The sequence below is a fragment of the Mus musculus genome, chromosome X (assembly GCF_000001635.26).
Source record: "Mus musculus strain C57BL/6J chromosome X, GRCm38.p6 C57BL/6J".
Lineage (NCBI taxonomy): Eukaryota > Metazoa > Chordata > Mammalia > Rodentia > Muridae > Mus > Mus musculus.
In genome coordinates, this window is record NC_000086.7 from 84,268,369 (window position 1) to 84,293,173 (window position 24,805).

Sequence of the window (24,805 nt, forward strand, 5' to 3'; positions counted from 1 at the left end):
AGTCTTTGATTTCTTTCTTTATCTCTTCCCTGATCAAGTTTTCAATGAGTAGAGGATTGTTCAATTTCCACATGTACGTGAGCTTTCTGTAGTTTTTGCTGTTATTGAAGACCAGCCCTCGGCCACAGTGATGTGATAAGATGCATGGTATTATTTCAATCTTCTTGTATCTGTTGAGGGTTGTTTTGTGACAAATTATATATTTGATTTTGGAGAGGGTACCATGAGGTGCTGAGAAGAAGGTGCATTCTTTTGTTTTAGGATGAAATGTTCTGTAGATATCTGTTAAGTCCATTTGGTTCAAAACCTCTCTTAGTTTCACTGTGTCGGTTTAATGGCCTGTCCATTGGTGAGAGTGGGGGGTTGAAATCCACTATTATTGTGTAGGGTTCAATGTGTGTTTTGAGTTTTAGTAAAGTTTCTTTATGAATTTAGATGCTCTTACATTTGGGGCATAGATGTTCCGAGTTGAGACTTGCTCTTGGTGGGTTTTCCCCTTGATGAATATGAACTGTCTTTCTTCATCATGCTTGATAAATTTTGGTTGAAAATCTATTTTATTGGATATTAGGATGGCAACTCCTGCTTGTTTCCTGGGACCATTTGCTTGGAAGACTTTTTCCCATCCTTTTACTCTGAGATAGTGCCTATATTTGTTATTGAGGTGTGTTTCTTGTATGCAGTAAAATGTTGGATCTTATTTGCATATCCAGTCTGTTAACATGTATTTTATAGGTGAGTTGACTCCATTAATATTGATAGATATTAAAGAGAGATGACTGTTGGGTCCCAATATGTATGTTTTTGAAGGTGGCTTTATGTACTTGTGGCTCTCCGCTTTTGACATTGTTATAACATGCTTAATATATTGTCTTTTCTTTGATGCAGGTATCTTCCTCGTGTTGGAGTTTTCCTTCCAGGATTCTCTGTAGAGCTGGGTTGTTAGATAGATACTGTTTGAATTTGGTTTTGTCCTGGAATATTTTAGTTTCTCCATCTATGTTGATTGAGAGATTTGCTGGATATAGTAGCCTGTGCTGGCATTTGTGTTCTCTTAGAACCTACATGACCTCTGACCAGGATCTTCAAACTTTCATAGTCTCTGTTGAGAAGTCTGGTGTAATTCTGATAGGTCTACCTTTGTATGTTACTTGGTCTTTTTCCCTTGCGGCTTTTAATATTCCTTAAGGATATTTACTCTTAAGAATAAATTTAAACATTCTGATCCTTACATCTCCAGTTCCAAAGTGGCAGGTGCTGAGATTTCAGGGGGTGCGACCCCACACAGCTAGAAATGGAGGTTCTTCAGTTGACCTCTCTTAAATAACAAACACCCTAATAAAAGTAAGCAATGCTCTGTCTATCCACAATACATTCCCATTTTTAAAACGTTGGTTATAGCTGGACGTGGTGTTGCACACCTTTAATCCCAGCACTCAGGAGGCAGAGGCAGGCAGATTTCTGAGTTCGAGGACAGCCTGGTCTACAAAGTGAGTTCCAGGACAGCCAGGGCTATACAGATAAACCCTGTCTCAAAAAACCAAAACCAAACCAAAACAAACAAACAAACAAAAAACCCCATTGATTATACTCACATCTTCATAACAGCAATATAAAACTCACCTCTATGATCCTGATGATGGAGGTTTTCATCAAAGGTCTTCACATTTTGAGAACCTCTTGCTATCCCTAAAGCTCCACATGTTTAAGTCCAATCATCAACTCACAAACTTCCTTAGGCTCCCTTTGTATTATTCCTACTATGGAGGTCATCATTCATCTGCTCTACCATGCATTTTAAACGTTGCTTTCTCAGTCTTATTGTATATAAGAAATGACAGTTACTCACAACTGTGTCCAGTCTCTTCAACTATATCACCTATTGCATAAAATCTAGAAATTTATACTTTTTTATGGCTCTTTTAGTGTTCCAGTGATATCATAGTGGAGTTTTTTATTAGACTTACTTTCTTCTCTTTTTATATTCCTTCCCTTCTGGTATTATATTTCATGTATTTATTCATTAACAGAAGTTATACTAACTATACTTCTTATACAACAGATATACCATTCTGAAATGTATATATATATATATATATAGAGAGAGAGAGAGAGAGAATGGAGGCACGGTTTGTTAAGACATATCTTGTTAACAAGTAATAGTGACTATTACCTACAATGGTGATTGGAACAGCTGGTAAATAATGGCATGTAACTGTTAGGTCAAGTGGCATATTTCCAAGAGAACATAACATGTTTGTGAGAACAGTCGGGAAAACATTTGAGACAGTATTTTAGACTTGAGGAAGCCATGATTTAATTTTTATTGTGCTGTAATATGGCCATCATATGAAGACCTTGTTAACATATTTGTTAATTTGTGGGGTTATTTAATTGCAAGAAATATGTTACCAAAATTCTTGTATTTAAAAGGTAGGAACTAGAGAGATTGCTTAGATGTTATGAACACTATTGGTCTTGCAGGAGACTCGGGTTCTTTTCTTAGGGCATCTAATATACTCTTCCACCATATGTAGGCACATTCATTTGGTTGGTGTATGTAAATTCATGCAAGCAAAAAATGCATATAAAATAAAAATAAATACAAATTTTAAGAGTTATAATAATAAAATAGTTTGGTGCTGATGGAGAATGAAGTTAAATAGAGCTAACTTTTAAAATCAAATTTTACCTTATTGATTTGGCAATGTGTTATTTTCCTTAAAAATTCTACATTATCTTTTAAAACAGAGAAAGAATGTCATTTGTATTTTAATGTAAAAGTCATTCTCATTCTGTGCATTCTTGGTTGTAATCATTTCTTTTTTTTTAATGGAACAGACTTCTGATACTTTACTCTTAAATTTTCATTTAGGATAAATTGTAGAAGATATGTAAGCTTGTCACCACTGATGACTCATAAAACTGTTCTGGTAGCTATAGATTATTTTCAGATTTATTACTGTACATTAGAGGTTTCTTGATGGGTTGCCCTGAATGCAATTAATTTTCAGTTTTATGTGGCTTTATAATGCAAAATAGATCGGTGCAAACAGAATTTGAAATAAATGTCTGTAATATAGTAATTACTTTTATTTTAAAAGCTCTAGAGGGTTTTTAAAAAAAATACTATAGCTAAAGTATGAGTGTTCTTTTTCACCTTGGTATTGACAACCAACTAATATATCCAAATACTTGGTTCATGTTTAAATTTTACAACACTTCATAGACTATTAAACATAGAACATCCTTGTGGGGACAAGAAATCGAATTTGCTCTTGAGAAGGTTTCCAACTAATTGATTTGTAGGACATGATAACATCCTCCAGCTGACAAGCTTACAAAACAACCCCCACTCCCTGAGCTGAAGTGAGAGGGTGCTTTTATACTAACATAAAAGGTGTCTTTCTATCTTGTATCTATTGGATGTGTACATGTCAGGTTCATTGAGCAAATTTCACTGTGATCTTTTCTATTTCTGTCTTTTTCAGTGTAACTGCACATAAGAGCATGTTCTTTAAACTTTTTCTCAGATTAAAGGAGACTGGGTTTCAATTTTGTTTTGTCTTCTGATGGCTTACAGGAACTCCAGGATGGCATTGGGCAGCGTCAAGCTGTTGTCAGAACACTGAATGCAACTGGGGAAGAAATAATTCAACAGTCTTCAAAAACAGATGTCAATATTCTACAAGAAAAATTAGGAAGCTTGAGTCTGCGGTGGCACGACATCTGCAAAGAGCTGGCAGAAAGGAGAAAGAGGTAGGGTGACAGAGACTTTTTAGCAGAGCTACACTATCCTTTAAAATAGATTTTGTTCGTGAAAGATTTTAATATGGGTGAAAGGTGCTATTGTTAAGAAGTGCATCAAATATCAATAGCAACAATGACAACTTTTGCCTTTTTCTTAGGTACTGTCATTCATACTTGTTGCTCTCTAGCACCTTTTGGTTGTTTTATACTTCTAAGTTTGTGCTAAAAATCATGAGGGATTGCCTAAATTTGGCTCTCTATTCAGTGTATTCCAGCTTTACCCAGCTGAATCACAGGAATTTTCCCCCAAAAGTAAAAGAACAGGAATGGCAATCATAAATGACTATTTTGTAAAAAAAGATAGGTGCTTGGTATAATTTTCACAGCATTGCTTAGGGTTTTCACTGTAAAAACAGGATTGTATTATTAACTTTTATTTCAACTACATTTCTTACTACATTCTTGAAAAGGTATTTAGGTTAAAAAATGTTCAAATTTAAAAGAAAGAAGAAAATCAAAATAGAAAATGCTTGCTTCTGTATTCAATTACCATTTTCCTTTCTTTTGGAGTGTAGTGAATATACCTGAAGCCAAATGCATGCTATGGTAATTGGAAAGCACAGAAAATATATACATGAGATTTGTAATTAGGCTAATGATAATGGCATGAAATATTACAATATATCATGAACACCTTATAATGGTGATTACATTGATTTGGAAAAATATTTTAAATATATTTTGGTTCTTGTTTTTATAAATACCTGACTATAGTGCCTAAACAAAATATATTTGTTTATTTTTCTGATAATGTTTGTTAAACTGAGTGTTTACAATCTTGTATGTTTTGGCTTCTAAATGGAAGCTATAATTTATAAATAAAGATAGGGGCAATTTATCTGCCCACCAATAAAGCTCTGAAATTTTATATTCGTCTAATTTTGTAGAAAGTACTATGTGCTGACTGTGTTGTAAAATATTATCCAAATTGTAGGTTAATTACAGTTGGGATTTGGCTATAAGTGGTTAGAAAATGTTCTCTTGTTCCACTAGTTTAACCTATATTAAATGCTGTAATTTGTGCTTTAAAAAGTCAAGATCAGCTCCCTTAAGTTTTTAAAACCTCAAGGTTTTAGAGTTCTCTGTTTCATTTTATACTTTCAAAATAAATGTTCATGTATAGCTTTCCAATTGCATCAGTTTTGTGGCAGAGTTCCCCAGATTATTTTCCACTTAAGTTTTGTGAAATATAAATGTGTTTCAAAATATGGGTGACAGGTTCTCCCACCCATTCACTGCTATTTCAAAATATGTAGTAGCAAATGTACAAATGAAGTAATTTCAAAAGAACATGTTACCATAAGTAATGTAAAAGGATTGTAATCATGAAACAATTGTTATTAGCAAATTTTCAGTATGAGACTGATGGAGTTCAAGAGGAAACAGAAGTTACTTATAGCACAGGTGCAAACAAAGATGCCAGTGCTATGTAACAATAACATTTTTATTTGTTATGCTCATTAAATTAGAAATACTGAGCATTCCATAATCCAGGATGCCCATAAAGGAAGTAATTTTAAGCATAAATATTAAAAAAAAACTATTTGAAGCTTTACTGCTATATAATTTTGTGTTTCTCTTTGGTAGTACAACAAACCCCAAATGATTATAGAAAAATTCTCTGAAGGGTTTAAGTGGTGGTGAACATCTATTAAATGTATAAATTCTATAAAATATTCTTATGATGCAGTTTCTCACAGAAAGTTCCTAGCTTCTTCTATCATATAGCAGAGGGCCCTAGTCCTATCTATAGTTTTGAGGAGAGTAGTTATGATTTTAATGATGTTGTAGACTCAAAAATAATCTTTATAAACAATGAGATGCAATTTAAAATGTGTTTTATTTGAAGGGAAGTTATAGGATAAAGCAAAGCAAGCCTGTGCATGAAGGATTTTTTTTTAAATCCTGGTCTGTAAATTGAATTCAAGGGATGCTACAATCTTGAGTAGAGAAAAGCACCTCTTTGTTTTCACTAACATCAAAATGGAATTAAGAATGAACTTCTATTCTGAATATTGGACAAAAATCAAAATCAAAACAAACAAACAAAAATAAATGGCACAGTAATACAATGACTTTGAAATCACAGATATTTTCTTTTTTAGTGTATTTTTATCAGATATTTTCTTTATTACATTTCAAATGCTATCCCAAAAGTTTCCTATACCCTCCCCCGACCCTGTTCCCCTACCCACCCACTCCCACTTCTTGGCCCTGGCATTCCCCTGTACTGGGGCATATAAAGTTTGCAAGACCACTCTTCCCAATGAGATATTTTCATATGTCATGAGAGCTACTCTACATGTCTCAAGATATTTCTCATGATTGTTTTATGTATACTTTCTAATAACCTGGTTTTCAAACTTAATGTATTATAGTAATGATAATTTAGTAACAGTATATAATATATAATCTTCAAATTAGAGTAGTTAACATTTCTAGCTCTGAAACATTGTAAAACTGTGGATTGATATGTAGAAATTATATATATTTAGAGTGTACTGTGTGAGATTTCAATACACACTTACAATATATATTGATCAAAGAGTAACCTTAACCATAACATTATCTTTAGAAGCTTTAAGACTCTGTTTTCTAATTGTTCATAAAATATCTAACAGGATATCATTATAAACTATAGTCTTTGTTCCATGTTCAAGAACACTAGCAATTATTCTACCTAGCTTTTTTACCTCAAAAAATGCAGTAATTATTACATCTACATAAATATTATAATGTATTCAGAATAAGAACCTGTATTATATCACAAAATTTGTAAGAGTTTGATATCTATTTTAATGCATTGGTTTTTCTGTGTACTTTGTGTTATTGACTTACTGCCAAGAATTGTGGGTTTAATCAATTTCTAAAGAAACTCGTGGAATAAAACAATGTGTATGTATATATATATATATATATATATATATATATATATATATATATTGCTGTTCTCTATTTGCTCAGAATCATTATATATTCCAATGCTGTCATTTTTGACATATAGATCCAACTTCATAAAAGCCTTTTTCCCTGAAAATTCCAGGAGAATTAAATGTCAAGGGAATGTGGGAAATGAAAATTTAGACTGTGAATTGCTGACACCATCACGAAGAACACTTATATAGGATAATCCTGTCTGACATAAGATTGAAAGAGACAGAAGCAAGGGCACAGAAAATGGAAATGAAATTCTTAACCTTGAATTGAGCAATCTTTGGACTTTAGCACTAAAATTTGTCTTATGGAATTATATTGCATCTTCATTTTAGATAAACAATGTACCTCCCATTATTTCACACAATTACTACATTATCCTGTTCTGAAGAATATTTTTTTCTTAATTTAAAAGATCCTTAGTTAAAATATTACTTGAATTTGTTCTTTTCCATATTTCCTTCCCTCCTTTCCTTTTTTGCTTTCTTCCTTCATTCCTCCCTTCCTTTTCTCTATTTCTTTCTTTCTTTCTTTCTTTCTTTCTTTCTTTCTTTCTTTCTTCCTTCCTTCCTTCCTTCCTTCCTTCCTTCCTTCCTTCCTCCGTCCTTCCTTTCTTTCCCTCCCTTCCTTCCTTCCTTCCTTCCTTCCTTCCTTCCTTCCTTCCTTCTTCCTTCCTTCCTTCCCCTTCCTTCCTTCCTTTCTTCCTTTCTTCCTTTCTTCCTTTCTTCCTTTCTTCCTTTCTTCCTTTCTTCCTTCCTTCCTTCCTTCCTTCTTTCCTTTCTTCCTTTATTGTGTATATGTTCATGATGCTTTGTGCTTGTACCTACAATAACACATGAATATCAGAGAACAATTTTTGACATATCTTTTCTCCTTATACATTTGCTTGGATTCCTGGGGGGTCAAAATCTGGTTTGCAGGAATATAATAAACAACTTTAGCAGTTGCATCATTTTAGAGGTCATTACAAAATATTTTAATGAACAATATCTCAAATACAAAAGTTGAAAACAACATAATAGGTGCCCACATTCCATCTATTCTCCATTTTGTTACAGAATTTTTCTGTATAGCTGTGGTTATCCTGGAACCTACTCTATAGACTAGGCTGGCCTCAAACTCAGACATACACCAGCCTCTTCTATTTTCCTTCTTAATTTCTCAGTATCAGCCTTGTGGTTTTGCCATACATGCATCTTCTTGTTGCCTATTGTCTACTCTGCTTCTATTTTCTTTTATCTAATGTGGTAAATAGTATAAATTAATATGCATTTTCTTTGTCTTCAAAAAGTTTAAATACCATTATAATTCAGCATATATCAACTTGAAATATAAGTATGCCATACAGAGTGATGTGTGTTTATAACTTCTAACAAAATTTAAAGCAATATAGTACTACTTAAATATGGGAATATCAATGCTAGGTTAAGGATATCCTGTGTTTTTATAACAATATCCCATTAAGTTTATGCATTTCATCATATTATTGTTTTCCTTCTTTTTAGCCAAAAGTACCTTTCACATTACTTCTTCTAGATTGATACTGACATTCAAAAAATGTACACATCAGTAGCTTTAAACAAGTTCTAGATCTGTCTGTTATTTTTCCCTCAGGGTACCATTTAACTTGCAAAGTCTCTGCCTTTCTTTAAACTGCAAGTAAGATCTAAGCAGCACTTAAAAGAACACAAGTTAAATTGTGTTTGTTTATATGCTTTGCAAAGGAATTTCTCATAGAATACTGCCTGCTTTATAACATATTCAAATATGCAAATGAAATTGTATCATCACTTGATTAATGTGATGACTATCAGAAATGCTGTCAAGTTATATATTTTACTACTGAGTTATATATTGGGATTAGGGTACATTTTGGATTCCTCCCTAACCAACTATTACATAAAGACATAAAATAATGTTTCCTAATTTCATCCAGAGTACTATGTTTATCAATGTCTTTGTTTTGCTACTATAAATCTCTATTTTTCTGCCTCTGAAGATGCCAATATGTATTCACAGATATTTTTATCATTTTATTTAGTGTTCTAATGAATTATATGCATTGTTCTTGATTAGTCGAAACTAATTCTGGCCTGCTTGACAGTCTTTTGAGTTATACCAGCTTTTGTTTGGAATTAACAATTTTCTATACACCCTTCAATTTCTTTAGAGGAAAGCATATACTCACATATGAGCAGTAGACTTCTTAAAAAATATTGATTCTTTTCTGGAAAACAATCTTAGGATAAACAATGTTTAAATATTTCTTTTGCAATAATCTTTTAATCTTTTTCAGAGTACATAGAAGCTAAAAGTTAAACTAGGCATATCAATAGATGTTATGGTATACTACTAACAGTTTGATCCATGTTTATTACTTATTTAAATATCTCTACAGAAAGAATTTGCCTATATATGATCTATGATACTTTTCCCAAGAAGATTGGCAATGAAAGCAAGATAATGGGAAGCATTCTCAAATAAATTTAAGGAAAGCAAATGTTGTTTAAAGACCTTAGTTCATTGTTTGCATGTGAATGGATGCTTTTAATTAGCAATAAACTGTATCTAATACATTAAAGTCAGCCTAGCAGGACCTCTCCTTGAAAAATCTCCATCAGCAAATCATATTTTTCTATGCACCCCGTATAACATAACTGTTTTCACTTAAGAGTTTCTAACTAGCTCTTAATACAGTCTAACTCAAAAACTTTTCTGCTGCATTTCTTAAAAAAAAAGCTAAGATTCATGACATGATTGATTGCAAATCTCTTTACTGTGTATACATTCCTTAAATGTGTATAGCTAGTACAGCTAATTTATAGACATAAAGCAGGGGACACAAAAACTTATAGAGGAGAACGTGGGAAAAAGCCTCAAAGATACAGGCACAGGGAAAAATTTCCTTAACAAAATACCAATGGCTCATGCTTTAAGATCAGGAATCGACAAATGGGACCTCATAAAATTGCAAAGCTTTTTTTAAGGCAAAGGACACTGTCAATAAGACAAAAAGGCAACCAACAGATTGGGAAAGGATCTTTACCAGTCCTAAATCCAATATATGCAAAGAACTCAAGAGGTTAGACTCCAGAAAAACAAATAACCCTATTAAAAAGTGGGGTAAAGAGCTAAACAAAGAATTCTCAACTAAGGAATACAGAATGGCTGAGAAACACCTAAAAAAAAATGTTTAACATCCTTAATCATCAGGGAAATGCAAATCAAAACAACCCTGAGATTCCACCTCACACCAGTCAGAATGGCTAAGATCAAAAACTCAGGTGACAGAAGATGCTGGCAAGGATGTGGTGAAAGAGTAACATTCCTCCATTGTTGGTAGGATTGCAAGCTGGTACAACAACTCTGGAAATCAGTTTGGCAGTTCCTCAGAAAATTGGACATAATACTTACTGGAAGATCCAGCAATAAGGATACATGCTCCACTATATTCATAGCAGCCTTATTTATAATAACCAGAAGCTGGAAAGAACCCAGATGTCCCTCAACAGAGGAATGGATACAGAAAATGTGGTACATTTACATAATGGAGTACTACATAGCTATTAAAAACAATACATTTATGAAATTCTTAGGCAAATGGATGGATCTGGAGGCCAATCATAAAAGGACACACATGTTATGCACTCACTGATAAGTGGATATTAGCCCAGAAGCTCAGAATACCCAAGATACAATTTTCAAAACACATGAAACTTAAGAAGAAGAAAGACCAAATTGTGTATACCTCGATCCTTTTTAGAAGGGGAAACAAAATGCCCATGGAAGGAGTTACAGAGACAAAGTTTGTATCTGAGACTGAAGGAATGACCATCCACAGACTGCCCCACCTGGGGATCCATCCCATAAACAACCACCAATATCAGACACTATTGCAGATGCTAACAAGAGCTCTCTGACAGGAGCCTGATATAGCTGTCTCCTGAGAGGCTATGCCAGTGCCTGACAAATACAGAAGTGGATGCTCACAGTCATCCATTGGATGGAGCACAGGGTCTCCAATGAAGGAGCTAGAGAAAGTACCTAAGGAGCTGAAGGGGTCTGAAGCCCCATAGAAGGAACAAAAATATGAACTAACCAGTGCCCCCAGATCTCCCTGGGACTAAACCACCAATTAAAGAAAACACATGGTGAGACTCATGGCTCTAGCTGCATATGTATCAGAGGATGACCTAGTAGGTCATCGATGGGAAGAGAGGCCCTTGGTCCTGTGAAGGTTCTATGTCCCAGTATAGGGGAATGCCATGGCCAGGAAGCCGGAGTGGGTGGGTTTGGGAGCAAGCTGAGGCAGGGAGTGGATAGGGGATTTTCAAAGAAGAAACTAGGAAAGGGGGTAACATTTGAATTGTAAATAAAGAAAGTATCTAATAAAAAATTTCAAGAAATTATAGAAATCAATGTTAAAATTATGCTCATACATTCACATTCTACCCTCAGAATTGCTTCAGATCTACCTTTGGTCTACTTATTATGATATTTAATCTTTCCCAGTTTCTCATCAGCAGTTTAGACCTGGACTCTTACTTACATCATGGAGTTCAGAGTTTACAAACTACATGGCCATAACCTGAACCCAGCTAGAATTCACACATTTTTTTCCATGAGCCTTATTTTGAAAGAATTAAAATTTAAGTATTGAGACAAGTTGTATTTGTTAAATGAGAATTCCTCTTTGTTTATTTGTTAGTTTGTTTTTTAATTAAATCTACTCACTAGGCTCTATCTCCTATGTTCTTCCCTGTCATCATCATATTTGACTAAAAACATTTCAGGCATGCTAGTCAAAAGTGCCATGTCTGATCCAGTCCAGACATTACCTGTAAGTTGATAAAAATGCAGAATCTAACAAGTTACTTTTTTTGATTGGCTTCCTAGGATATGCAAATGTACATAAACATTTGAGAATGACTACTTTTTATAAGCAAGCATTATCTTTATTTTACTATATCTGTTTTGGTTCACTCATATTCAATAATTATTTCCACATAAACAATTTTGTTTTATCCTTTCTAGACCCCATATAGTGACTCAATGATAGTGGGGAAAGGGATGTAGTAAGAGTGGCAGTAATACACAAAGATGTCAGGGATGTTGTATTGTAGCTCATATGACCCTTTCTTCCGATAATTGTGTGCTCAGTTGTGTTCTATTTTTAGTTTTATAGAGGGTCATTGCAGAAACAAACTGGGAAATTCCATGACCATGATTACACACCTAATCAAAAGTTGGAACCTGGATGCAGATCCAAATCTGCAATCCTTAATCTAGATGCAGTTTCACACTGTCTGACTCTGTTTTGAAGAGTAGTGAATACCTCAGTTGCAGCCTTCTGACTTTCCACTTGCTTTAGCTGGCCACATCTAGGAACAGGGGAGTGGAATATGGACTCAGCTTTTCAATCATGTTGGCCATCACATTCACTAACTCAGCATATATCTGAATCATCAAATCATACTGTATTCTTTCCTTCAGCATTTCTAAAAGTCCATTGGCTTTGCTTGATATTCCTCTCTCTTTATTAAGTATGCTTTCTGAAAACTCCTACCCATCCTTTCAAGACACAATTAAGAGTTCTATGACTGTAACCTCTTCCCAAGTACAAGCCAGTGTATTTCCTCTACAGTACTTTCAGGTTTTTTTTAATTAGTAAATTCATTGTATTCACAGATCAGACATATTGAGATCAGGGTAGAGTAAATATTGTCCATAACTATATAACTCAAAATACTCAGGTGAAAGTTTGATACATTTATGTATCCAATAAGTATTTCCTTAACTCTAATAGTGAGAATATGCATTCATATTCAAATTAAACTGAACAGTTAACATTTCACAGTAGATATTGTTACATATGTTAGATTAGATCTGCACAACAAAATGCTAGAATTGGATTTTTTCTTTCTAATTTTAAAACTGTAAAATGAATTCAGACATAAATATTTTAGATGCTCTCTAGAATATAATCCACTTATGAGACAGTTAGATGCACTATCCTTTGCTTATAGCAAAATTTGCCACTGTAGTAAAAGAACTTGTATATTTATTCATATCATTTTTACTATATTCCCACCAGTATACTCTGAATGAAATAACTGAAAACCCTAAAAATGTCACTTTATCCTCATCTAGCCTATAGCCAGCTGATTTTTTTATTAAGTCTATATTATGCAGACTTATTTTGGAGTATTACGTTAGATCTTGGGAATATTATTGTCCACAGGTGTCCTTGGAAAAGCTAGTCTCTCCCCATCTGTTCTCTGATGATTCTTGAAAAGTTTTCAAGGACAGTCATAATTCTTCATCAGAAGACTTTGAAATATTTATCTCATAGTTAATTCTTTTAGGCCACTTTTTTTTCAAGCTGGCAGCCTAGAGCAAAACAGACCAAGTAGACCAAATATTCTGTTGACTGGAGTGACAGTGTCTCTTAAATAATTTCCATTATGTTTACTCAATAAATTATATTAAGTTCTTTGTTCTTTATTTAAAGACACTATTAATCTGATTTTGATCTAAATAGGAGAGTAGTATAGATATTTTAAAATGATTTTTACTAACAGTTCTATGACTACATAATTGGCTTTTCCACTAGATAAAAATATTTGCCAAGTGTTAGTGCATGATTTATGTCAACATTTTCTATTTTCAAATTTGGATAGTTAATTAATATTATATAAACTGTTGGGATAGGATTTCATAGAGAAAAGTCCTGGTTTCCATGAAAACTGAGTCAATTTGCTTGGAAGACTTGTTAAAATGGCTATATTAATTAATTGTTTAAGATTTGGTGTGAGGATAGATATTACAGAAATCTGAAAATATCTTACACTTCTAAATACTATAAATAAAAAGTCACAGATGAATAAGTGTAGGTAGACAGGCATATGTCATACCAAATGGACAAACAATTCAGGCAGTATAACCTTAATCTAGAGAAATTGGTGATCATCACTATATTATACGTGATTGAAAACCTTTAGCAAATTGTAAGAAATAAGAAAAATGTTTAATATGTACTAATACCTTCCTACACATGCATTTCTGCCAAACTGTCTGTTTAGTCAGCATAATCAAAGTTGATAAGAAATTCCTCATACTGAATGTAAATTAAAACACTTCTTAGCATATCTGTGGTAAATGATGAAGGCAGTCTTAAAAATATTCTAATACTAATCAGCTATATCAAAAATAAGATTTCAAATTAATAATATAATGCTGAAACTTAAGGCCTTGTAAAAACAAGCATAAATAAAATTTAAAGGATGGTGAGGAGCTAGAGAGATAATTTAATCTTTTAAAAAGATGGACAAATTGGGGCCACCTTGGGCTGAACTCTGCTAAAGGTGACATGGGCCTTAGAGGACTCTCCACACCACGGGCACCTTAGCATGCCCAGGATCTTAGGATCACTGGTGAGCGGAAGACAATATCTGTTCCAAACCAATCTTGATTGGTCTATGACAACAGGAGCAAGGACACAGGAGCCCTGCCTGATCAGCAGCTCAGGTTCCTTTGATCAGTTCTGGTATACCTTGGTTTCAAACACACCAGACAGCCCCACAGTCCCCAGAGGAGACACCACTTCCAGGTGCTCTAATATACTCAGGATCTTAGGATTCCAGAATCCAAGGATACCAGGACCTTTGTCACTCCAGGATCTCAAGGTCTCAGAGAAAGCTTGACTGACAAGAACTCTGACACACCCAGAATCTCAGGTTCACAGGGGACTGGAATCACAGGATCTCAGAGAAATCTGGACTCTGAGGAGTCCTGAATCAACAGGGATTATACGAAGGACAGGCTCCAATCAGATATATAGAGGGCAGCAAGCACTTGAGGCAATCAGATGGCAGGAGGCAAGCATAAGAACAGAAGCAACAGAAACCATGTTTACTTGGCATCATCAGAACCAAACTCTCCCACCATAGCAATTACTAGATACGCCATCACACCAGAAAAGCAAGACATGGATCTAAGGTCACTTCTCATGATGATGATGGAGGACTTTAAGAAGGAAATAAATATCTTCCTTAAAGAAATACAGGAAAACAGCTAGAATCCCTTAAAGAGGAAACACAAAAATCCCTTAAAGAGTGACAGGAAAACAATACCAAACAGGTGAAATAATTGAACAAAACCATCTAGGATATAAATATGGAAGCAGAAACAATAAAGAAATCACAAAGGGAGACAATTCTGGAGAAAGATATCAGGAACCATGGATTCGAGCATCAGCAACAGAATACAAGAGATAGAAGAGAAAATCTCAGCTGCAGAAGATTTCATAAAACATGGACACAACAATCAATGAAAATGCAAAATGCAAAAAGATCCTAACTCAAAACATCCAGGAAATCCAGGACACAATGAGAAGACCAAAACAAAGGATAAAAGGTATATATGAGAAAAAAGATTTTTTATTTAAAGAGCCAGTAAATATCATCAACAAAATTATAGAAGAAAACTTCCCTAACCTGAAGACAGAGATACCCATGAACATACAAGGAGCCTACAGAGCTCCAAATAGACTGGACCAGAAAAGAAATTCCTCCCGACACATGATAATCAGAACAACAAATTCAATAAATCAGGATAGAATATTAAAGGCAGTAAGAGAAAAAGGTCAAGTAACATACAAAGGCAGAACTATCAGAATTACACCAGACGTCTCACCAGAGACTATGAAAGCCAGAAGATCCTGGACAGATGTTATACAGACACTAAGAGAACACAAATGCCAGCCCAGGCTACTATACCCAGCAAAACTTTCAATTACCATAGATGGAGGAACCAAAGTATTCCATGACAAAATCAAATTCACACAATCTTTCCACGAATGCCACCCTTCAAAGGATAATAACAGAAAAAAAAAATACAAGGATGGAAACTATGCCCTAGAAAATGCAAGAAAGTAATACTTCAACAAACCTAAAAACAGATAACCACAAGAGCAGAATCCCAACTCTAACAACAAAAACAACAGGAAGTAATAATTACTTTTCCTTAATATCTATTAATATCAATGGACTCAATTCCCCAATAAAAAATCATAGACTAACAGACTGGCTATATAAACAGGATCCATCATTTTGCTACATTTTAAAGAAACCCACCTCAGGAAAAAGACAGACACTACCTCAGAGTAAAGGGCTGGAAAACAGTTTTCTGAGCAAATGATCTGAAGCAACAAGCTGAAGTAGACATTCTAATATCAAACAAAATCGACTTCCAACACAAAGTTATCCAAAAAGACAAGGAGGGGCACTTCATAGTCATCAAAGTTAAAATCTTCCAAGATGTACTCTCCATTCTGAATATCTATGCTCCAAATGCAAGGGCATCCACATTCATTAAAGAAACTTTAGTAAAGCTCAAAGCACACATTGCACTGCACACAATGATAGTGGGAGACTTTAATACCCCGTTCTCATCAATGGACAGATCCTGGAAACAGAAACTAAATAGAGACACATTAAAACTAACAGAAGTTATGAAAAAAATGGATTTAACAGATATCTACAGAATATTTTATCCTAAAACAAAAGGACATACCTTCTTCTCAGCATCTCATGGTACCTTCTCGAAAACTGACCATATAATCAGTCACAAAACAGGGCTTAACAGTTACAAAAATATTGAAATTATCCCATGCCTCCTATCAGATCAACACGGACTAAGGCTGATCTTCAATAACAACATAAATAATAAAAAGCCAATATTGACTTTGAAGCTGAACAACACTCTAGTCAATGATAACTTGTTTAAAGAAGAAATAAAGAAAGAAATTAAAGACTTTTTAGAGTTTAATGAAAATGAAGACACAGCATACCCAAACTTATGGGACACAATAAAAGCAGTTCTAAGAGCAAAACTCATAGCTCTGAGTGCTGCCAAAAGAAATGAGAGAGAGAGCACACACTAGCAGCTTGACAGCACAAATAAAATCTCTAGACCAAAAGGAAGCAAATTCACCCAAGAGGAGTAGACAGCAGGAAATAATCAAGTCTTAGCCAGAGCAATTAGACAAAAGGAGATCAAGGGGATACCAATTGGAAAGGAAGAAGTCAAAATATCACTATTTGCATATGATAGTATATATAAGTGACTCTAAAAATTCCACCAGAGAACTCCTAAATCTGATAAACAGCTTCATTGAAGTAGCTGGATATAAAATTAACTCAAACAAATCAGTGGTCTTTCTCTACACAAAGGACAAAAAGACTGAGAAAGAAATTAGGGAAACAACACCCTTCACAATAGTCACAAATAATACAAAATACCTTGGTGTGACTCTAACCAAGGAAGTGAAAGATCTGTATGATAAGAACTTCAAGTCTCTGAAGAATGAAATTGAAGAAGATCTCAGAAGATGGAAAGATCTCCCATGCTCATGGATTGGCAGGATTAATATAGTAAAAATGGCTATCTTGCCAAAAGCAATATACCGATTCAATGCAATCCACATCAAAATTCCAAATCAATTCTTCACAGAGTTAGAAAGAGCAATTTGCAAATTCATCTGGAATAACAAAAAACCTAGAATTGCAAAAACTATTCTCAACAATAAAAGAATGTTAGTGGAATCACCATGCCTGACCTCAAGCTGTACTATAGATCAATTGTGATTTAAAACTGCATGGTACTGGTACAGCAACAGACAGTATATCAGTGGAATAGAATTGAAGACCCCGAAATGAACCCACACACCTATGGTCACTTGATCTTTGACAAGGGAGTTAAAACCATCCAGTGGATTTAAAAAAAAAAAAAAAAGACAGCATTTTCAACAATTGGTGCTGGCACAATTGGGGTTATCATGTCGACGAATTCGTATTGGTCCATTCTAATCTCCTTATACATAGCTCATGTCTAAGTGGATCAAGGAAAGCCACATAAAACCAGAGACACTAAAATTTATAGAGGACAAAGTGGGGAAAAGCCTCGAAGATATGGGTACTGGGGAAATAATTCCTGAACCGAATAGCAATGGCTTGTGCTGTAAGATCAAGTATTGACAAATGGGACCTCATAAAATTACAAAGCTTCTGTAAGGCAAAAGACACTGTCAATAAGACAAAAAGATCGCCAACAGATTGGGAAAGGATCTTTACCAATACTAAATCCCATAGGGGATTAATATCCATTATATACAAAGAACTCAAGTAGGTGGAGTCCAGAAAATCAAATAACTCTATTAAAAATTGGTGCTCAGAGCTAAACAAAGAATTCTCACCTGAGGAATACCAAATGGCTGAGAAGCACCTGAAAAAAATGTTCAACATCCTTAATCATCAGGGAAATGCAAATCAAACAACCCTGATATTCCACCTCACACCAGTCAGAATGGCTAAGAGCAAAAACTCAGGTGACAGAAGATGCTGGCAAGGATGTGGAGAAAGAGGAACACTCCTGGATTGCTGGTGGGATTGCAACCTGGTACAATCACTGTGTAAATCTCTCTGGCAGTTCTTCTGAAAATTGTACATAGTACTACTGGAATATCTAGCAATACCTCTCCTAAGCATAAACCCAGAAACTTTCCAACTTGTAATAAGGACACATGCTCCACTATGTTCATAGCAGCCTTATTTATAATAGCTAGAAGCTGGAAAGAACCCAGATGTCCCTCAACAGAAGGACAGATACAAAAAAATGTGGGACATTTACACAATGGAGTACTACTTAGCTATTAAAAACAATGAATTTATGAAATTCTTATGCAAATGGATGGATCTGGAAGATGTCATCCTAAGTGAGGTAACCCAATCACAAAAGAACACACATGATATGCACTCACTGATAAGTGGTTATTAGCCGAGAAACTTATACTTCCCAAGATACAATTTGCAAAACACATGAAACTCAAGAAGAAGGAAGACCAAAGTGTGGCTACTTTATTTCTTCTTAGAAGGGGGAACAAAATACCCATGGAAGGAGTTACAGAGTTAAAGTTCAGAGCAGAGCCTGAGGGAACGGACCATCCACAGACTGCCCTACTTGGGGATCCACCCCATAAACAACCGCCAAACCCAGTCACTAGGCAGATGTTAACAAGAGCCTGCTGACAGGAGCCTGATACAGCTGTCTCCTGAGAGGCTCTGCCAGTGCCTGGCAAATACACAAGTGAATGCTCACAGTCATCCATTTAGGCAGAGCACAAGGTCCCCTTTGAAGGAGCCAGAGAAATACCCGGGGAGTTGAAGGAGTCTGAAGCACCATAGGTGGAACATCAAAATGAACTAACCAGTACCTCCAAGCTCCTTAGAACTATACCACCGATCAAAGAACAAACATGGTGGAATATGTACCAGAGGATGGCCTAGTCGGTCATCAATGGGAGGAGAGGCACTTGGTCCTGTAAAGGCTCTATGCCCCAGTATAGGGAAATTCCAGGACCAGGAATGGGAGTGGGTGGGTTAGGGAGCAGGGGGAGGGGGAGGGAGGATAGGGGATTTTCAGAGGGGAAAACTAGGAAAGGGGATAACATTTTTAAGTAAATAAAGAATATATCTAATAAAAATGAAAAAAAAAACCACCTTAAACAGTTACTGGAGAAATTGCTAATAACCGTGAGAGACATTGAGAAATTCTATACCAATTAGTGAATTAATAAATCATTACCCAAAAGAGAGAAGTCACAGGTTTGAACATAAAGAGTTTGGGCTTTCCACATGAAATAATCAGAAGGAAGCAGCACTCAGCAGTGAACATTAGTGATGTGGACAGAGGTAACTCTACTGCAGGAAGAACTGAGCAGGGCTGGAGATAAGATTCATAAAACGCTTCTCAGGGGCAAGTTAATGAATGATGCTTGGTAGACTTTTACCTAGCAATAATTAGCATGTTAGTAATATTTTAACAATAAAACCGCACAGATTTCAATAGTAGTATTAATCAGTGTTCAAGGGTGAGTGCAACAGTTAAACAAAAAGCATGCCTTAGAATGGAATTTTGTGAAAGGAATTTGTCAGAAATGATATAGAGGTTTCAAACGAGAGAAAATTCTATTTTGTGTAGTAATAAGGATCAGCACATGAAGTGAAATAATCCAGAGTCAGGAACAGAGATACAGTATGATTTCACTTATCTAAAAATAGAAAAATCTGAGAAGTAAAGAACAAAATAGTTGATGCCAGGGAATGGGGAGGAGAAATGTGGAGTTATTTTGTTCATCCAGTTGTGTGCTAAAAGCATCCACAGTTAATAAAATGGCCAACATGGCATTTTACATTTGAAGTGTACTAAGGGAGAGGTCATGTTGAACATTGTTTACACACACACACACACACACACACACACACAGAGGAAACTTTGGAGGTAATGCATATTTGTTTTATTTTAAGATTGTGGTACTAGTGACAGGCTGTGTGCTTATGTTCAAACTACAATATGCATTTATGATAGGGAATCTCTACTTAGAGGTGTTTTGTAAGAAAATATAAGTTGAAGATTATTCACTATAATTTGTTTATAACAACAGTTAACAACCAGTGTGATGTGATAGATATTATTTTTTTAAATATTCTGAAAATAATATGAGGTAAAGAGAATGTGAAGTCGCAACTCTTAACGTAAGTATAGCTAAGGAAAAAATAAAAAATAAAAGAATGACCAGGCAAAAGAGCACAACTATTTTTCTAACATTAAAAATAGGGTGAACATATGATCCAGTAATCCTACCTCTGGGTATGATCAGAAAATTTCATTTCTCTGTTCCCAACATCATTACTCCAAATAAACAAAAGGCAGAAATATGTTATTTGCACACTGGAGGGTGAAACAGATGAATGTGAAAATACATTCAATATAGTATTATTTAGTATAGAAAGGAGCTTGAGCACATATTTTCAGGTAAATAAACCTGAAAGATATTATACTAAAGGAAAATGGAAGGAAGGAAGGAAGGAAGGAAGGAAGGAAGGAAGGAAGGAAGGAAGGAAAGAAGGAAGGAAGGAAGGACCATCGAAAACATAAATACTATGACGCTATCCTCTTGAGGTAAAGTAATCAAAAAACCCATAAAGTTAAAGTAGAATGATGATTGCCAGGGATTTAGTTAAGAAAAGAATGACTATTTATTGTTTAACTGCTACAATGTTTCAAATCTACAGAGTGAATATTTCTGAAGATGGATAGTGTTATTTGTTCACAGACATGTGAGTAGGCTTACTGCATAGAACCATACACAAAAGCTGCCTTGCCTGGTGCCACATGCCTCCATTGCATCACCATGGAAAATGAGACTGAACTATCAGAACTTTGAAGCAAGATTTAGCTCCACAAACCTTGTCTTTAAGAAAACCATAATAGTGTGGCAAGATGGCCCAGTGTGTGTACCGCCTGCCACCAGAGCATGATGATCTCACTTCAGATATTTAGAACCCATAGGTCTTAGGATTTTGTTATTGTTGCTGCTGCTGCTACTGCTGCTACTGCTATTGTTACTGTTGTTGTTTCTCCTCGGTTTTTGTAATAAAATCCTACCACAAAAACAAAAACAAAAAACAAAAAACAATACAAAACAAAAGAGATGGAGAAATCAAGCTGGTACTGGATTAAAAGCTTCATCTGTACTTGGTAGCTTTTGTTATGCTGAAAGGTACTATGCACACTATCATTGCAGTAGTCAATAGTCTTATCAAACTGTAGCACTGCACTACAATTCCAAGTCACCTGGAAAGAAACCACCATGTGTATAATGATGGCATGGATGTTATGGGTGTTACTAACCATGGTTTGACTAGATGTGATGACTGCTCCACAAGGCAAAATTGATGTGCATCATTATCAGGTCAAGAAACTATGATTAGATAGTTCATAAGGCCCCATGAAGAACCTACTACTATGATTCTGCTAAATGGACATTGGATTAACCTGCCTTCAATCTTTATATGCATAGATCATCTCTCAACTTTTTTGACATAAACATAGAGATCCACCAACTGGTCAAAATGCATAAACTAAAAGAATATGGAGCACCCAGCCCCAGTAGGGTATCGCCTAGCTGAATACTCAACTATCACATTTTATAAGCACCATCAGCACCCATATATCTCTGGATTACCATCATCGATTGCAAAGAAAAGTTTCCTTAGTAAAGTTTGTGAATAGTACTCTTAATATTTAATTATTTCAATTAAAATGCATTCTTTTCTCATCCATTAGATCCTTACAAGAGTTTCCCCTCCCTCTACTTCTTCTAGCACCCTCCACATTCCCTCCCACCCAGATCCATTCCCTTTCCTTTCCTCTTCAGAAAACAATGGGTCTCCAATAGATAACAGCCGGACATGCCAGTGTCAGATACCAAGCTAGCAAGTATTTCCTAGAATGAATTCTCAGTGACCCATAAGTTATTATTTTATTCCGCACCCAGAATACATACACTTCCCTCATGATACTCACCTTGAGATTTTTGTCCATATAGTTGAGGTATGCAGGTTCTGGGCAAACCATATTTGAAAAATGCCTCAGTCCATTGTTTAATCATTATTGTTTTTTTATTTATTTTTTTTATTTGTCTTTATATTCAGCATTATTTAATTTCAAATTCTCTTACTGCCCCCCTCTCTCTCTTCTTTCTTCTCTTGGTCACCTCTTTTTATTTTTTATTTTTTTTCCATTTTTTATTAGGTATTTAGCTCATTTACATTTCCAATGCTATACCAAAAGTCCCCCATATCCACCCACCCCCACTCCCCTGCCCACCCACTCCCCCTTTTTGGCCCTGGTGTTCCCCTGTACTGGGGCATATAAAGTTTGCAAGTCCAATGGGCCTCTCTTTCCAGTGATGGCCGACTAGGCCATCTTTTGATATATATGCAGCTAGAGTCAAGAGCTCCGGGGTACTGGTTAGTTCATAATGTTGTTCCACCTATAGGGTTGCAGATCCCTTTAGCTCCTTGGCTACTTTCTCTAGCTCCTCCATTGGGAGCCCTATGATCCATCCATTAGCTGACTGTGAGCATCCACTTCTGTGTTTGTTAGGCCCCAGCATAGTCTCACAAGAAACAGCTACATCTGGGTCCTTTCAATAAAATCTTGCTAGGGTATGCAATGGTGTCAGCGTTTGGATGCTGATTATGGGGTGGATCCCTGGATATGGCAGTCTCTACATGGTCCATCCTTTCATCTCCGCTCCAAACTTTGTCTCTGTAACTCCTTCCATGGGTGTTTTGTTCCCAAATCTAAGGAGGGGCATAGTGTCCACACTTCAGTCTTCATTCTTCTTGAGTTTCATGTGTTTAGCAAATTATATCTTATATCTTGGGTATCCTAGGTTTGGGGCTAATATCCACTTATCAGTGAGTACATATTGTGTGAGTTTCTTTGTGAATGTGTTACCTCACTCAGGATGATGCCCTCCAGATCCATCCATTTGTCTAGGAATTTCATAAATTCATTCTTTTTAATAGCTGAGTAGTACTCCATTGTGTAGATGTACCACATTTTCTGTATCCATTCCTCTGTTGAGGGACATCTAGGTTCTTTCCAGCTTCTGGCTATTATAAATAAGGCTGCTATGAACATAGTGGAGCATGTGTCCTTCTTACCAGTTGGGGCATCTTCTGGATATATGCCCAGGAGAGGTATTGCTGGATCCTCCGGTAGTACTATGTCCAATATTCTGAGGAACCGCCAGACTGATTTCCAGAGTGGTTGTACAAGCCTGCACTCCCACCAAGAATGGAGGAGTGTTCCTCTTTCTCCACATCCACGCCAGCATCTGCTGTCACCTGAATTTTTTATCTTAGCCATTCTGACTGGTGTGAGGTGGAATCTCAGGGTTGTTTTGATTTGCATTTCCCTGATGCTTAAGGATGTTGAACATTTTTTCAGGTGCTTCTCTGCCATTCGGTACTCCTCAGGTGAGAATTCTTTGTTCAGTTCTGAGCCCCATTTTTTAATGGGGTTATTTGATTTTCTGAAGTCCACCTTCTTGAGTTCTTTATATATGTTGGATATTAGCCCCCTATCTGATTTAGGATAGGTAAAGATCTTTTCCCAATCTGTTGGTGGTCTTTTTGTCTTATTGACGGTGTCTTTTGCCTTGCAGAAGCTTTGGAGTTTCATTAGGTCCCATTTGTCAATTCTCGATCTTACAGCACAAGCCATTGCTGATCTGTTCAGGAATTTTTCCCCTGTGCCCATATCTTCAAGGCTTTTCCCCACTTTCTCCTCTATAAGTTTCAGTGTCTCTGGTTTTATGTGAAGTTCCTTGATCCACTTAGATTTGACCTTAGTACAAGGAGATAAGTATGGATCGATTCAGATTCTTCTACACGATAACAACCAGTTGTGCCAGCACCAATTGTTGAAAATGCTGTCTTTCTTCCACTGGATGGTTTTAGCTCCCTTGTCGAAGATCAAGTGACCATAGGTGTGTGGGTTCATTTCTGGGTCTTCAATTCTATTCCATTGGTCTACTTGTCTGTCTCTATACCAGTACCATGCAGTTTTTATCACAATTGCTCTGTAGTAAAGCTTTAGGTCTGGCATGGTGATTCCGCCAGAAGTTCTTTTATCCTTGAGAAGACTTTTTGCTATCCTAGGTTTTTTGTTATTCCAGACAAATTTGCAAATTGCTCCTTCCAATTCGTTGAAGAATTGAGTTGGAATTTTGATGGGGATTGCATTGAATCTGTAGATTGCTTTTGGCAAGATAGCCATTTTTACAATGTTGATCCTGCCAATCCATGAGCATGGGAGATCTTTCCATCTTCTGAGATCTTCCTTAATTTCTTTCTTCAGAGATTTGAAGTTTTTATCATACAGATATTTCACTTCCTTAGTTAAGAGTCACGCCAAGATATTTTATATTATTTGTGACTATTGAGAAGGGTGTTGTTTCCCTAATTTCTTTCTCAGCCTGTTTATTCTTTGTATAGAGAAAGGCCATTGACTTGTTTGAGTTTATTTTATATCCAGCTACTTCACCGAAGCTGTTTATCAGGTTTAGGAGTTCTCTGGTAGAATTTTTAGGGTCACTTATATATACTATCATATCATCTGCAAAAAGTGATATTTTGACTTCCTCTTT

The 24,805-nt window shown here is 35.6% G+C and overlaps 1 protein-coding gene across 11 annotated transcripts in view; it reads left to right on the forward strand.

Moving 5' to 3' along the window:
* Nucleotides 1–24,805, forward strand: part of Dmd (dystrophin, muscular dystrophy) — a 2,390,387-nt gene that overhangs the window by 1,453,705 nt on the left and 911,877 nt on the right. For all 11 annotated transcript variants that reach the window (XM_006527768.3, XM_017318379.2, XM_017318378.1 and 8 more), the window contains one exon: nt 3,584–3,759. In XM_006527768.3, coding sequence (XP_006527831.1) covers nt 3,584–3,759 — 176 coding nt within the window. The remainder of the gene's footprint in view (nt 1–3,583; nt 3,760–24,805) is intronic.